Genomic DNA, 15,983 nt, shown 5'->3' with positions numbered 1-15,983 from the left:
TCAGTTCTTACTCAGGACAGCGGCCCCCAATGTACAGTGTATTTATTTGAGACTAGAAAAATATGTCTGCTTGGTATTAGTCTTTTCAGGAAAATACTGTGGTAACTTTTGAGAACTACCTGTATTTTCTTTATGATAAACTGTTTTTTTTTGATAAACTGTTTATTAAACGGGAATTTATTCTTAAGGATTATGATCCAAACAGCTATGAAAAAATTCTGTAAAATTTTTCTGATGCTATAGCTTTATTCATATTACTGTTTGAATTGTGTTCTCTTCTTAGCCAAGTGATGAATCCCTTCTATAAGGGGACTATGAGGATTACCTTCTTTTTTTTTTTTAAGATTTTATTTATTTGAGAGAGAGGGTGAGTGCAAGTGGTGGGAGGGCAGGGAATGGGAGCAGAGAGAGAGGGGTAAGCAGGCTCGATGTGGGGCCTGGTCCTACAACCCTGAGATCATGCGCTGAGCCAAAATCAAGAGTCCCACGCTCAACTGACTGAGCGACCCAGGTGCCCCAAGGATCACCTTCTGCCATTAAGGATTAAAACAGGATTCTCTTGCAGTGATTCCGAGAAACTTCTAGGTAGCTCAGGAACATTAGCAATAACCTCTGTTTATGGGTCCAGGTTTCTTGGTCTTCTCTGGTAAACAGTGTCTCTTGGAACTTAGTGTAAATTTGTTACATATGGTAAGATTGGGATCAGCTGGAAGTCAGACAGTAAAGCAGTGATACTAATTGGTGTGGAGGGTGTATAAAAAAGGTTTATAGCTGTACTTGGGACAGAGAAATGGGTGTGATCGGCAGTAGCCGGCCCAGAATCAGGCGTTGGCACACACTTTGCACGTGTGCCTTCCAGAAGGCCCAGTGACTTTGGAGTTTCAGCCCTTCTCTTCTGCTCTTCCCAGAGAGGACCCTTATGCTTTTTTTTTTTTTTTTTAAGATTTTATTTATTTATTCATGAGAGACAGAGAAAGAGATAGAGGCAGAGACACAGGCAGAGGGAGAAGTAGGCTCCATGTGGGTAGCCCGATATGGGACTCGATCCTGGGTCTCCAGGATCACACCCTGGGCTGAAGGTGGGTGCTAAACCTCTGAGCCACCCAGGCATCCCCACTCATGCTTTTAAAGAAATTTTTAGAGTTATTTTTTAAAAGATTTATTTATTTATTAGAGAGAGAGAGAGAGAACACGGAAAGGGAGAAGCAGACTCCCCACTGAGCAGGAAGCCTGTTGCAAGGTTCGATCCCAGGACCCAGAGATTATGACCTGAGCCAAAGGCAGCAGCTTAAGTGACTGAGCCACCCAGGTGCTCTGAGTTATTTTTATTTGTGTTTTTTTTTTTTTGTTATTTTTATTTGTAATTTAAAAGTATGATCTTTTAAAAAAATTGTGATGTATACTTAAAATTTAGTATCTTATTATTTTTATTTTTTTTAAATCAAACCATTTTATTGCAGGGCTTCAGGGGCAAGGTCGATGGGCTGGGAGGACAAGGAGATCTGATGCCTTGCCAGGATCTCCCCAGGTTCACAGTCATAAAAGTGCATCATAACTATTGTTAAGTTTTCGGTTCAGTAGTGTGAAGTACATTCACATTGTCGTATAACCAGTCTCTAGAAATTTCTCAGCTTGCAAAACTGAAACTCTATAGCCATTAAGCCACAGCTCTAGCTCTCCATTTCAAGGCATGTTTGTAACGTTTGGAATACAAGTCTATATGAAAACACACAAAAACCCAAATGGTCTTTTATTGTTCCTGCGTCTTCTCTGTCAGACCTTCGTGTACCAAGTATATTCTTGGGCTTTGGGAAGAATAATTCCAGCTCCTGCCTCTGAGCTGAAGAGGGGCACCCACCATGAGAAATCTTATCTCTGCAACTTTTCAAGTTTTAATTTCTCTATCTATAGGCTGGAACTAAGAAGTTTAATCGAGCCAAACTCTTGAATGTGGGCTATCTAGAAGCTCTCAAGGATGAAAATTGGGACTGCTTTATATTCCACGATGTGGACCTGGTGCCCGAGAACGACTTGAACCTCTATAAGTGTGAGGAGCAGCCCAAGCATCTGGTGGTTGGCAGGAACAGCACCGGGTACAGGTGGGTGCTAAGGCGGCTCTGCTCATGGCTTGCTTAGGCTGAGAAGCTCGCCCTGTTGTCATCAAGGCTGTAGCGGGGCATGGTGACCAGACTGTCGCAGAAAAATGAAGAAAAGGAAGAATGATCCATGACACATCACTTAAGTTCAAAACAGGAATGATAGCAGTCTTGGCAGAGGATGAAAGACAAAAGGGAAGGAACAGGAAGGGTAAAGTGATTCAAGCATTGCGAATGACAGCCAGCCCCACCCACGTGCCCCTAGGGTGCCCCTTACTTTTGCCAGTAAGTCCACGCTGAGTAGAACACTTCCAAGGCACTGGCCTGAATCCCAGAGTCTGGGCTGTTCCAGTTGTGTAGGTCTCTCCCTTTGGACGGTAAGGGATTCCCAAGAGTAACACTGCAGGTGATTTTTGCCCTCGGTACTGACTTCAAACCCAATCCCTGTGTAAACTGTGGAATATAAGCAGATACCTAGAATAAGCTACAATGGGTGAGCGTACAAGGTCTCTAAGAAACACCTGCCCAGGGGTGTAAAGCTCTTCCCTGGGGCACGTGGCTCCTTCATCTTGTGCCACAATGGGAGCTTCGCAGCAGAGTTCCAAGACGTGGAAGCAAGAGAGAGCATGGCATGCTTTCGAGGGGAAATGCAGGTAGTTCATTAGTGCTCAGGAAGGAGTGTCTGGAATGGTGGAGGGAGGAGAGGCAAGAGATGACGGCAGGGAGGGGCCAGACCATGCACCTCATTCAGTCGGCTAAGGGATTCGGATTTGCTAGGGAAGGGACTGAGGGGCGTCTGGTGCCCCAATATAGCTGAAGGGTGCTAGGAGAAGCTCAGTGCTGCTGGCCTTTGGTGTGCTGGGCAGAGCAAGACGGAAGGGGAGAAGCTGAGACTGGAGATGCCGCGCTCCTGAGTTGGGGTGAGGTGGGCCCCGGGGGACAGGGGAGGGGTCTGGAAGGGAACCATCCTTTGGGGAATTTTATCATAATCCTTACCTGAAGGTCTTGCTTTCTGGTCTCCTTGAGCCACCTCTGCATGGAAGAAAGCAGCGTGTCATGTCAGGGTACCTTGGTGTTTTTGGAAACACGTCACTGTCTACGTAAAATTAATGTGATATCCCCATGTCCAACAGAGAATACCTGTACTTTGGACCCTTCCATAGATAACTCTCAGTTCTTTGTGAACACCTGTGATGAGAAATTATAACCACGCAGGATTGGTTTTATTGCTGTTTGTTTTTTGGAGTGCAGATACATGTTGTTTAAGGCCTTTTGGGGAGGGGAGATTCTAGATTTTTCTTTTTTTAATTCAGCTGGATCACAAGGAACTGAGTTCTTGGGCTTTCCTGCTGGAAATTAATTTTAAGTAAAACTTCAGTGCCGCAATCAGGAATTTCATCAGATGCTGCTCACTCTAAAAACAGCCCCTGTATGGATCTTAATGTTTTGATTTGCTATTGTCACTGGCCAGACGTTTCTTTTGTAATTAGATATCAGAAAGCCTTTGTCTTCTTTCAGTAACTGGCAGGGTTTTCTTAATATGAATCAGATGACTGAATGTGTCTCTTCTTTTGATCTGGATGTAAGGAGCTCTGAGCCAAATCCATGGCCTTCTTTTATTAAAGCTGAAAAGAGTCTTTCTTGTAGATCAGAGATCTAATATATTTCCTATTTTAATCTTTTTAAAAATCCTCTATTCTAAGTTTTCCTCTGGTTCTGGTTGTTTGTCATTTATATCTTTCTACTTTATTGTATGTGTCTGTGTAAACATACATCTTTTGTGTCCCAAGTAATGTAGGAGTTGCCCTCATCCCTGTCCCCTGCTTCGTACCTTTGCTACTTTGGGCAAAATCCCTCTAATCGTGCGCAGGAGGGCAGGTGGGGTTGCAGGCACCTAAGGGTCTGCTCCCTGCTGGCAATGATGTCTCACTGTGTCACAGAGCTTGAAATGCACATGCTTTACTCCTTGTTACTGCAGCCCCATGGATGTGTTGAAGTGCTGGAAAAGTCTTCACACACATGCAGAGGGAAGAACTTCAAGTAACCTGCCCCAACTGTCTCAGACTCTGATGAGGCCCGAAATAAGTCTTATTTGTCTCACTGACTGGATCAGTGATGAAGCCCTGGACCAGCCCGTGGCAAGTTTTACTGCCAAGAGTTCTTTTGGCACCTAACTACTTTCCGTAAGGACATTCCTGGCCACTGGATACTATAAGGGTCTTACAGCCCTTTAAAAATAAATAAAACTGTTCCAGGGCCAATTAACTGGTTATGCTTTTCCCAGTGAGAAGAAAAACCAAAAGCAGAGATCAACAAACACGTAGACATTTGCCATCTAAGAAGCAGCTGAGAAACTGAGAGCTCCTCAACACTTTTTCCTGGCTGGTGTCCTTCTGCACCTCCCACTGCGGCCACACTGCTCTCCAGGTGATCCCGGACAGCCCCATTGCCTCTCTCTTCACCTTTCCTCGTGGAGTTCTGGCCACCAGGGGTTCCCCCAGGTTCCTACCTATCTGAATCCTCCCAGGCCCACCTGCCCCTGATGCATGGCATTTCCTTCCTCAAACCCTGATGATGTTCCCATCTTGTGTTAGACTTTCTCTGGTTCTGTGTCCAGCTCGCTGTCTTGCACTCAGGCGGACGGCGGTTCCCTGAGATCCCTGAGATCACGGCCAAATCGGTAATGCCGGTTCTCTCCTGCTGACCCATTGCTGTGCGTGGCAGGTTGCGCCTGGGCCGTGGTGCCACTCAGCGTCCTGATGATGAAGCTGCCGGTCTGCAGGGCCTCAGGAAGGCCTTCCCAGTCAGAGCCCAGCAGCACGACAACAAGTCACAGCAGCAGGTGTCTTGTCCAGTGACAGCTCCTTCCGAGCACTTCATTCCTTTTATTTCTTTTAAGTCGTCATACCATTTTTCTAGAATTTTCGGTTGAGGGGTTGCAAGTAAATCTGTTTCCATTGTGGGTTAAACAGGGCCTCCCCATGTATACTCAGGACAGAGAAACGAACAGCTGAACTACATACAGATTGGCCTTTGGGAATCCACCTATTAGATACATGTTTGTTGGTCTTTCCATCTGGTTTCTCGTATCTAGAAAAGCAGAAATATTTAATTGCTCCTGGAACAATTTTCTTTTTCTTTTCTTTTCTTTTCTTTTCTTTTCTTTTCTTTTCTTTTCTTTTCCTTTCCTTTCCTTTCCTTTCCTTTCCTTTCCTTTCCTTTCCTTTCCTTTCCTTTCCTTTCCTTTCCTTTCCTTTCCTTTCCTTTCCTTTCCTTTCCTTCCTTCCTTTTTTTTTTTTTTAAGAGTTTATCTATTTGAGAGAAAGCACACAAGCAGGGGGAGGGAGAGGGACAAGCAGACTCCCTGCTGAGTAGACCCCCTGGATGGGGGTGGGAGGCTCAGTCCCAAGACCCTGAGATCATGACCCGAGCTGAAGACAGCCCCAGCCCCTTAGCCATTTAACCGACTGAGCCACCCAGGGGCGCTGGTCTTGGAGCACGTTGAACTGAGGTTAAAGTTAGAAATCTTCCATATGTTTTACCTTTTTATTCAGTAACATCCAAGTTATAAAGCTGCCTTCAGTTGCATTTCTGAATCGTTACAGAGTTATATTCAAGGGTTGTCTTTATTTCTCTTTTTTGCTAATTTGTCTGCCAATAATCCATTAGAGTCCTAAATGACTGGGACTCCGACGTGCCTTGATCTCTTCCCCTTCCCCCTTTTCTTCTCGGCATCCGCACAGCTCCACCCTCTGCAACCTCTCACCTACTCCGGTGTCTTCAGGAGACTGCTTCTACGTCATCAACCACCACCTCTTGACATCTTAGTTCCCAAGCCATGTCTGTGGCCACTCTTCTCTTTTGAACTCGGATCCAATATCCTTTTGCCCACGAGCAAAAGCACTAGGGGTATCTCAAATGCAGCTTACCCAAAACACACTTTATTGTCTTCCTCTTATTGTTCTGTGTACTCTGTTTTCGTTGAAAGACTATCCTCTGTCTTGTTGCCCAAGCCAGAAACCTCAAGATTGCTGAGGTGTGTTGGCTTCTTCGGGACACAGACTCAGAGATGGAACTTTACGTGCACAGAGGTGGAGTTTGCACACGAAGTGTGTGCAGGAGCTCTCTCGTCTCTCCCCGCACCCGGTCAAAACAAGTTAAAGTAAAAATCCAGTGTATTCATCAGGGCATTCATTTGTGCTGAACCAGCCTCAGGATCCTTCCTGACCCAGTGCCCTTGGCAGCCGTCACTGCTCACTGGATTGGCACATGATATGAAATCTGTCCTTCAGATCTGATGTTTCAGCACACGTTTATAGGTTCCTCTGTAGACCTCTGCACACAAACATTCACAACAGGTGCGTAGCCCTTTGCTTAGTGAGCAGATGTGAGCACTTTTCCAGACAGAGGAAAGAAGGGCCGACAGAGAGGACCCGGAACATTGGGAGGCGGAGGTCAAGCAGGAGTGGACGGATGAAAGTGCGTGGTCCTCAGTGTTCCTAGAATGCCGGCCCTGAAATGAGGGACATCCGAAGAGTGTGTGGAGAACCGAAATGGCCTTGTGCTGATGGTACCTTTTCTCTCCTCTCTTTTGCTCCAGGTTACGTTACAGCGGATATTTTGGGGGTGTCACTGCCCTCAGCAGAGAGCAATTTTTCAAGGTGAATGGATTCTCTAACAACTACTGGGGATGGGGAGGCGAAGACGATGACCTCAGACTCAGGTGAACAACAGGGACAGGTCCCCTTCACGGGGCTCTGCTATCACTGGTGGCTCTAGAAACCTGTGTTTATGGATAGTTCCTATAGATGCCAGTCCAGCAGGTCATGAGGCCACAGATCAGGCTTAGGTAGGGGTGGGGGTGGGAGCAGGGCAGCCCAAATTGCTATTTGCCATTGACAGTTCAGAAATGATGGAGGGTCCTTTGTTTCTGGCTCATGGATGTTAAGGGACCAGAAGTGTTGATGGAGCTTTCTCTACTTGCTGGAGGGTATCACTTACCGAGACAGGGGCCCAAACTGCAAAACTGCTATTTAAGGAAAGGGGCCAGAGAGTCTGTTGTGAGCCTGTGCTTTTTCTCAGACCCAAGGGAATCCTGGCAGAGTTTTCAGTTTCCAGAGCAGAGAGTGTCAACAGCCTGTGAGGAGTGGCACCCCCAGGATCAGGCCAAGGTGTCCTTTCGTGCTTATGCCTTAGCTAGCCCCACACACTGGGAGCCAGGCCAGACCCTGGGCTTCTGGCATCACCCTTAGATTTTCTTGGATTGCTTTCTGCTCTGGGGGGCTCAAAGGGAACATGTCTGGCCTCTACTCAGCTCACCATCCCCCTGCGCCCAAAGCTTGGGTTTTGTGACCAGATAGTTATGGGTATCCCTAGCTCCCCAAAGCAAGTGTGCAAGAGCCTGGGCCTAGTCATCTTCAGACTTTTAATAACAAGACCTTTGGGGCTATGAGGAGACTCCCTTTCCTCCTACTGTTACCTCTTCGAAAGGACATTTCCTAGCGAGGGTTCTGAATGAATAGATCCATGACTACCAGAAATTCTCCATCGCTTTTTTAGGAGCCAGGGCTCCATGTTGGTCTTGTTCCCATGTCTAGGCTGGGAGTCTCTGGAATGTTTCTGCCAAGATAGAATGGATTCCCCCCACCAAAGGCTCCGTAGGAATAGTCCGTAGTGATGGGCAACAGCACTTTATGGCCTAGCCCATCAGCAGCCTGTGTGGCCTTGGCTTATGAGGTAGACAGAGGGTACGTGATAGACTTCAGGGCAAGAGTAGCAAGGACTAGAGATAAACAGTATCCGTTATCTTCCCCAAATCCATTTCACTGAGGGGGTGATTAATAGAATTTTCACATATCATATAACTTCACTTCTTGATCCTCCCTCAGCTGCAAGTAGAGGGAAGACCCCAGTTTTGCTTTCATTTGAGAAAAACATCATAACCTCCACAGTGGTTCTTGACCAATGCTATGACTAAACCACTGACTTGAACATAAAAACTGGCTATGATTTATTTACTAAACATTAACGTAATCACCTGGGCAACAGGCACCACCTTTATTTGCACTTCTATATTGCATTACTATTTACAAAGCGTGTGGACTGTTTCACTCGGATCCTTCCAAATCAACTCTGTAACACTACTGCCGTTTTACAAAGAAGAAATCGAGTCCTGGAATGATGAACTGACTTGCCAAGATTGTAAATAACAAAGTCTACATTTATATCTGGATTTGTGGGCTTTTAAGCGTGGGACCTTAATCGGTCATTACTTTCTTTGTTGAAAAAAAGGAAACACGAAGTAATTGGGCACCTGAAGAGCCTTGATTCTCCCATGCGTCATGATGTTTTGAAATACTCAGAACGAGTACTTTCTCAGGTGTTTTGGAAAATGACAAACTATAAATCGGCACATCTCCTTTGTACCCCAGTAATGTTCAATGTGGTTCTTTTATGGACTTACTGCCTGAGGCCCAATATTATTATAAGAAGATTCTTTTTTTTAATATTTTAATAATCAGACTCTGTGACTATGCATAAGTGTAAATTTTTGCAAATTATTATTATTATTTTTAAAAGCCTGGTGGTAGATAAGTAGGATAAAACATTTCTGTTATTCTTCTAGGGTTGAGCTTCATAGAATGAAAATAATCCGGCCAATGCCTGAAGTGGGTAAATACACAATGATTTTCCATACCAGAGACCGAGGCAATGAGGTGAATATAGAACGGTGAGTCTTGGATTCACATGCCTGGCAGGAGGCACCTACGTATCTCTTGTCGAAGGACTGCTGAATTTGATCAGATGAGACAGTTTATTTTGCTCAGAACTTTTTGTTTTTTGGTCATTTTCAAACAAACACAAAAGTAGAGGGAATGGGATATTGAACCCTCACATACCACGTGCCTAGCTTCAACAGTTACTAACTCTGTCCTCTCTTTTTTCCCCTCACTTTTTTCTTCTCCTCTAGTAGATTTTTGGAAGCAAATCAGATATCACAGCATTTTTATGTGTAGGTTTGCTTACATATAAGAAGTCTTAAAGAAAGAACCACTACACCATTATCATACCTAAAACAAAATAAACAAAACTTGCTTAATATCATCAAATATCCAGTTGTGTTTGGATTTCCCTAATTATCAAATACACACACACACACACACACACACACACAAGTGTGCAAGAGCCTGGGGCTGGTATCTTCAGACTTCTAATAACAAGGCCTTTTGGGCTATTATATATATATATATATTTCCCTCCCCTTAATAGTTGATTTATTCAGATCAGAGGATCTAGACAGTGTCTACACATTGCATTTGGATATTTGGATGAGCTCTCTGAAATCTCTTAATCTGCAGATTACCTTACCTCTCCCCTACTTATTTTTTTCCCCGTATGTTGTATTTGTTGAACAAACCAGTTCATTTGTCTGATGGAATTTCCTACCTTGTGGGTTTTGTGCCTTCTGGTGGAATAACTTCATATGTGCCTTGACCTCTGCATTCCCTTGTAAACTGGGGGTTAGACCCTGGATGCTTGGACGGATTCCAGTACTATCTGGGGACAAGAACACCTTACCGATGGTGCCACGTAGCTCCTCTTGTATCACAACGGGAAGACGTGATGTCTGGTCAGGTCTTGGTGATGCCAGCATTGATCTGTGGGTTTAGGCGTTGTCAGCCCCATCCAGGTCCCCCATCAGTCTTTCACCGATGATTTTAGCAGCCATTGGTGCTCATTTAATGAATTTATTAGTCAATTAGGGATCGCAAAATTCTTTTTTTTTTAAAGATTTTATTTATTTATTCATGAGAGACACAGAGAGAGAGGCAAAGACACAGGCAGAGGGAGAAGCAGGCTCCATGCAGGGAGCCCGACGTGGGACTCGATCCCGGGACCCCAGGATCAGGCCCTGGGCAGAAGGTGGCGCTACACCGCTGAGCCACCCGGGCTGCCCGGGATCGCAAAATTCTGGTACTGTCAGGCCTTCTGCATTTATTAGACAGGTTTTTCTGTAAGGAAGGACTTGCCTCTTCAGCTATTTGAGTAGCCAAGGTATGGTTGTCAGAGTAAAAAGCCAGAATAAAGGGAAAGATTCAGTAGTGACTTTTCATTTTCAAAATGGTGAGTTGCTGCCTCCCCGCATCCTTCCACCTGCAGTTCATACTCTTTTCAGTGCTCAGTTGTCCCATCTTTGGCAGGTGGCATCTTCTTCAAGCTGATCCCGAGCCCTTGGACATAACTGCACTAGTTTTGAGAGCTCGCCTCTCTGGGCTCCTGCGCGGTGCGCTGTGCTAGGCTCGTCCTGTACTTCTCTTGCCCCGGGAATTGGCCCTTTCACCAAAGAATCTGGGCTGATAAGCCAGTTCTTTGGGGGGCAGTGGTTGCAGAATCTACAATCCTTTATTCTGATTTTTTCTTCTAGACTTTAAAACCTTATTAAAACTCCTTTATTCCTTTTGTTGGACCCTACATTTTAAAACAATATTAAAATATTATAGGGCTTTGTTAGAGTTTATATTTTAAAACAATATTAAAAGGCTTTTAGCCCTTTTGTTAGAATCTGTGACTTTAACAAAATTTGTTTTCTTTTTTTTTAAAGACTATTTATTTATTCATGAGAGACACAAAGAGAGAGGCAGACACACAGGCAGAGGGAGAAGCAGGCTCCCTGCAGGGAGCCCGATGTGGGACTCGATCCCGGGACCTGGGATCACACCCTGAGCCAAAGGCAGGTGCTCAACCGCTGAGCCACCCAGGTGTCCCACAACTTCTGTTTTCCATGTGTCTTTCCAGTCTTTGTCCATCGGGGTACACTTTTCTCTTTAAATTAAAAAATAATAAAAATAATTATGGAATAGATACAAAAGAATGCTTATAAATTGTATGAAAAGCCTGAAGGTTCTTGGTACCACGGGCAGTGGTAGTGTCCCCATCCGATTTGTGTTTCTGACCCGTGTACCCCTCCCCTACCCCAAGAGGTCATGCTTTCCTGAATTGTGATAATGACAGTTATTTCTGCTGCTTCTTTGTTGTTGTTTTCCCATAGGTGTGTATCCCTGTACAGAAGAAGATGGCTTATTAGCTTTATATGTTTTCCAATTTTCTCTGAGTGAAATCATACTGTATTGATTTTCTCTTACCTTATTTAGTTCAGCATTGTGTTTCTGATCCCCGTCCACATTGACACTGTAACCGAAATACATTGCTTTTCACCCCAAGTTCCTAGAGACCGACTTACTTACTTACTTACTTACTTACTTACTTATTTATTTATTTATTTATTTAGTTTTTCCTAGAGACCAATTTAATTCACCACCTGTTCCACATCCCCACATCCCGGGGCCCCAGCCCTGTAATTGCTGCTGCTTCTTGAAACGCATCCTGCTACTTCAATGTGTCTCTGCGTCTTGCACAGGGTGGCATCTCTGCCTGCGTGTCCTTTCCCTCACCTTTTTCCTCTTCTGAGCCTCAGTCATGTTTACTTTCTCTGAGCCCTCCCCGCGCAGACTCCCTCATGAAGTCAGGTGCTGCTTTATTCATCATCCTCTACGTAGATTCTAACTTTGAGACTCTTAGGAAATAGAGGTACCCGCCCCTGCCTATGGACGGCAACCCGGGAGGATTCCTAGATCCACCCGAAGCTTAGCCGAGGACCTGTTAGCAGTAGATGGCACGCGTCACATTGTATGAGTGTTGCCTGTGCATCCTTCTGTCCTGTAGACTGGATGCATTGACCCTTTTCATCATTGGTCCCCGGCTCTTAACATAGGGTCTGACACTCAACCACATGGCTATTAGTGGTGTCCGTTACTTTAGATTGGGAAAATTAACTTTTTGTAGTAGGAAACCCAGCAGGTGCAATAATTTACAAGGGTGCTTTTGTCAAATTCGGGGACAAGGCAAAAAGCAGTGGTAAAATATGTTATATTCTAGCATTACCATTTACGTTGTTCTTTTTATCTTTAGGATGAAGCTCTTACATCAGGTGTCACGAGTCTGGAGAACGGATGGGTTGACCAGCTGTATCTATAAATTACTCTCTGTGGATTATAATCCTTTGTATACCAACATCACAGTGGATTTCTGGTCTGGCGCATGACCCTGGATCTTCTGGTGACATTTCGGAAGAACTGATTATTTTACCGCAATAACTTTGGACTAGAGACTTTCCCTTGTAGTACACATTAAGAACTGGTTGCAGCTAATTATGGATCTGGATTTCTCCTTTTTGTATTTTCTTAGCAGAGCCCCAAGTAATACAGAATGTAAAACAGTTGTAGGAAGACCACTTTCTTGGTCGTGTTCTGCTCCTGAGGGTTGTTATTAAAGACTGTGGTACACATACTCGAGGGGCTGAGTATGAAAGGACTACTCCAGGGATAACATGAAGGCTACGTGAAAAACGTGGATTGAAGGAGATTTTTTTTTTTTTTTTTTTTGGATTGAAGGAGATTTAAGTTTGAAGTGACACACGATGCGATAAGACAGCCCATGGGAAATAGAACTGCTCAGTGTCCCAGAGAACTGCGGTTGTTCTCGTCTGAGGGAGAACGGTACGAAGAAGTCTGTTACTTGTTTGTCCTGCACGGTCATCTGTGAAGAGGTGGGTCCCGGGTGAGAAGAAGGCCACGGAGGAGAGAAGAAAGGTGAAGAATCAGGATGCAGTGAACTTGGACAAACCTGGCCGCAGGGAGGCCCGTGTGGGCTGCGACCGCCGCTGCTGCTCTGTGGCCCGTGTCACCTGCCCAGACGTGCCTTCCAGCAACAGCCCACAGGGAACACGTTATCCTCTAGTTTTTGATGTATTTTTGTAAAATGATTTTCTACACGCAGGATCTGCATCAGCAGTTTACAAATGACCTATTAGCTAGTAATAGATCGAAAGTACCTCTGTAGTAAAATGTGAAAAAGCATGCGGTGCTCCTTGTTTTTTTACTGATGTTTGAGGCCTATTGATGTGTTCATTTCAGGACCCATGATCCTCAAGGGTTTAGAAACAAACAAATTGGACTGAGCCCCCTCACACCCTCTCCTCTTTATCCTTCCATTCCTTTCTCCTGTTCTTCCTGTGTGCAGTCCCTTTCTCTAACCAGCTCTGGGCCCGTGGCAGGTGCCTCTGCATCTCATTTCCCAGGCCACATCATGTTTTTGATCTGTTTATCCTCTTGTGCCCCACTCCTTTCCACCACCAGTCCTGGGTGCAACAGGGTTGGACCCAGGGCACACCTGGTCACCAACAGGATAGCAAGGGGTAGAAGCCTGGGTTTGGAAGCCTTTGATTTGGGAGGAAGATGGGGCCATGGCCAGAGTTGGGCAGTGTCAGTCGTCTGGGGGAGAAGGGGCCAGTACTGCTGACCTTCTTGGGGTTCGGGCAGGGATGTGGGTGGATAATCTAAGGAAGGTAGTAGGAGAAGGATACTGGAATACAGAAATATTCAGAGATGGATACTTGGATAACGAAATTATATTTTGTTTGTATGGGTGACTGGACACATAAATAATGTAGATGTGGATGTTCTTAAGGAAGATTTGTGGTACTGTGCCCTGGGATCTCTCAATCCATCGTTACTATATGACACTTTTATTTTTTTATTATATGACACTTTTAATTGTTAAACTTTAACATGAATGAATGCCAGCCAATGATTGTAAATAATGTTCTTCCCAAAAGGGAGAAGGAGGGGAAGGCGGGCTTGGGGCTCCCAAGAAAGGCAGTAGTCACCTCCCAAGTGGGCAAGGAGAATTTGAAAGGAAAATACATTTTGTAGATGGAACAGGTTTACCTAGGACTGGCCTGGTTTACCTTTAACTCCGTAGGGACAATTAAAAGCTGTGGGTTTTTCTTTTTTTTCCTTTGGCAAGGAAGTAACAATGGTTTTCCATTTTCCCCCTCGCTCTTCTCTCTCTTTTCTGCAGCACCTTGAGCATTCTGCTTCAAATTCTCTTAATTATAATCTTGTACAGACTGAACTATTGTGATTGGCGACGGCCCATGCCAGAGGTCCCCAGTTTGGAGCTGTGGGTCCCTGGTCATGGTTGGGAGGGTAAAGGAAGAGAAACTGTGTGCAAGGAATTTGAGGATCCATATTTGAGAGTTCAGTTTCTTGTTAAATGGAAACAAAATACAGCTAACCATGTGGAAATTCCCCACGCTTTTTGAGCTATGAACAGGCATCTGCATTTTGGGGGCAAATGTTAGAAACCACTGCACCATGCCTATTACTGTGCTTCAGTTCATTCTTTCCACTAAGGTAACGTACAAGTCATATAAATGACTCATCGTGAAACTTCTCAGGGTGGAAGAGAATTTTTTAGGACCTTTGCTTATTGCTGTCGTCCTGCTTCCTTTCACTGATGGGCAGAGGGGTTTGGCCTCAAAGGAGCCAAGTTTCCCCAATTCCTGCCCTATATGTTTTCATTGTCAACTGCTACAAAGAGGCTGAGCTTTCTGAGCTTTGTAGATACGCTTCTAGTAATTGCTAAGGATTATATGAGCACGGTTTATTTGGACATCATAAGTACGTGAACGGTGTGCTATCTTAAATGCTTTTTTTTTTTTTTAAAGATTTTATTTATTTATTCATGAGAGACACAGAGAGAGAGGCAGAGACATAGGCATAGGGAGAAGCAGGTTTCTTATGATGAGCCTGATGTGGGACTTGATCCCAGGACCCCGGGATCATGACCTGAGCAGAAGGCAGACGCTCAACCACTGAGCCACCAGGTGCCCCCCTTAAATGCTTTATTGATTTTATCTCACCTTGCCACTCAATTTTAGAGTGCTTTATGGTTTGTGATATTATTACACACAATTTATTGGTCTGGTTGACTCTTGAGATAAGTAGAGTAGATAAGGAAGTAGAGGTTCTGAGCAGGTCAAGGACTTGCCTGTATCACAGCTAGTAGTTGGCAAAGTCAGGTCTTCTGACTTCAAGACCATTACAACATATTGCCATCACCTTGGCTTCTCTAATTTTTAAATTTTTTTGAGGGGGCTGGTTCTTTTCCTTTCAGGTAGTTTGCCTGAATTTAGATCTCTGTCCTAGCTCCTAGAGAAGTTTGGTATCTTCTGGGATCTTAAAAGTATGTTCCATTCTCATCTGGTCTTAGAACTTTTTTCCAGACTCCCTCCCTGGTTTTTCCGCCTTTAGCCCTTTCACTTCCACTCAAGCCCCTATTAGACAGGTTTCCCCGAGTGGCCCCAAATGCTCCGTGGATGGACTCCCTGGAGAGATGAAAGATCTTTTCTGCTAGACTCAAAATGTCCACTTTCTCCAAGTTATATACATATATACAGTTCTTGTCAAAGGCGTTAACACATACTACAAGATGGAGCATATTTAGATGCATTTTAGAAATACTTTTTTTTGCTAATCACATTCCATATTTTAAGCCGATCCCTTAGTACCTTAGATATTTAAGCTGTTGCCACCTTCACAGGTGTTAAGTACTCTGAAGACCACCTTACACCTGCTGAGAGGGTCCAATAGGTCTCAGAGGTATTCACAAAGGAGTGATGAGATGTCCCACCCCAGGGAACAGGACTGTACAGGCAAAGGCCCTGTTGTTCCATGGATGACTGTTGAAAACTCAAAATTGGACCTTGTATATATGTGTATGTGTGTGTGTGCACATATGTGTAAATTTGGGCCTTGGAAGAGAGGTTGGTGAAGCATGGGTCATAACAATAACTGAATGCTTTCTCTGTATTAGCCAAGTTACCTGTGTATGTATGTATCTTTTTTTTTTTTAATTTAAACTTTCCAATAGCCCTGTAGGTATGTATGTACAGCAAAGAAAAAACAGATTCAAGTAACTTACTGAAGTTGGTAAGAGGAGGAGATAAGTCTTGAACCCAAGTCTCTCTCCCGTACCTTGTGTCCC

The 15,983-nt window shown here is 44.5% G+C and overlaps 1 protein-coding gene across 3 annotated transcripts in view; it reads left to right on the top strand.

Moving 5' to 3' along the window:
• B4GALT4 (beta-1,4-galactosyltransferase 4) overlaps positions 1–13,012 on the top strand; it is a 28,132-nt gene extending 15,120 nt beyond the window's left edge. For all 3 annotated transcript variants that reach the window (XM_025476608.3, XM_025476601.3, XM_025476615.3), the window contains 4 exons: positions 1,912–2,099; positions 6,697–6,819; positions 8,722–8,826; positions 12,066–13,012. In XM_025476608.3, coding sequence (XP_025332393.1) covers positions 1,912–2,099; positions 6,697–6,819; positions 8,722–8,826; positions 12,066–12,198 — 549 coding nt within the window. In that variant the 3' untranslated portion in view covers positions 12,199–13,012. The remainder of the gene's footprint in view (positions 1–1,911; positions 2,100–6,696; positions 6,820–8,721; positions 8,827–12,065) is intronic.
• Positions 13,013–15,983: the final 2,971 nt, after the last annotated feature.

This window comes from Canis lupus, chromosome 33 (assembly GCF_003254725.2).
Source record: "Canis lupus dingo isolate Sandy chromosome 33, ASM325472v2, whole genome shotgun sequence".
NCBI lineage: Eukaryota > Metazoa > Chordata > Mammalia > Carnivora > Canidae > Canis > Canis lupus.
Note: the sequence above shows the minus strand (reverse complement) of the source record. Positions and strands in the feature narration are given on the sequence as shown.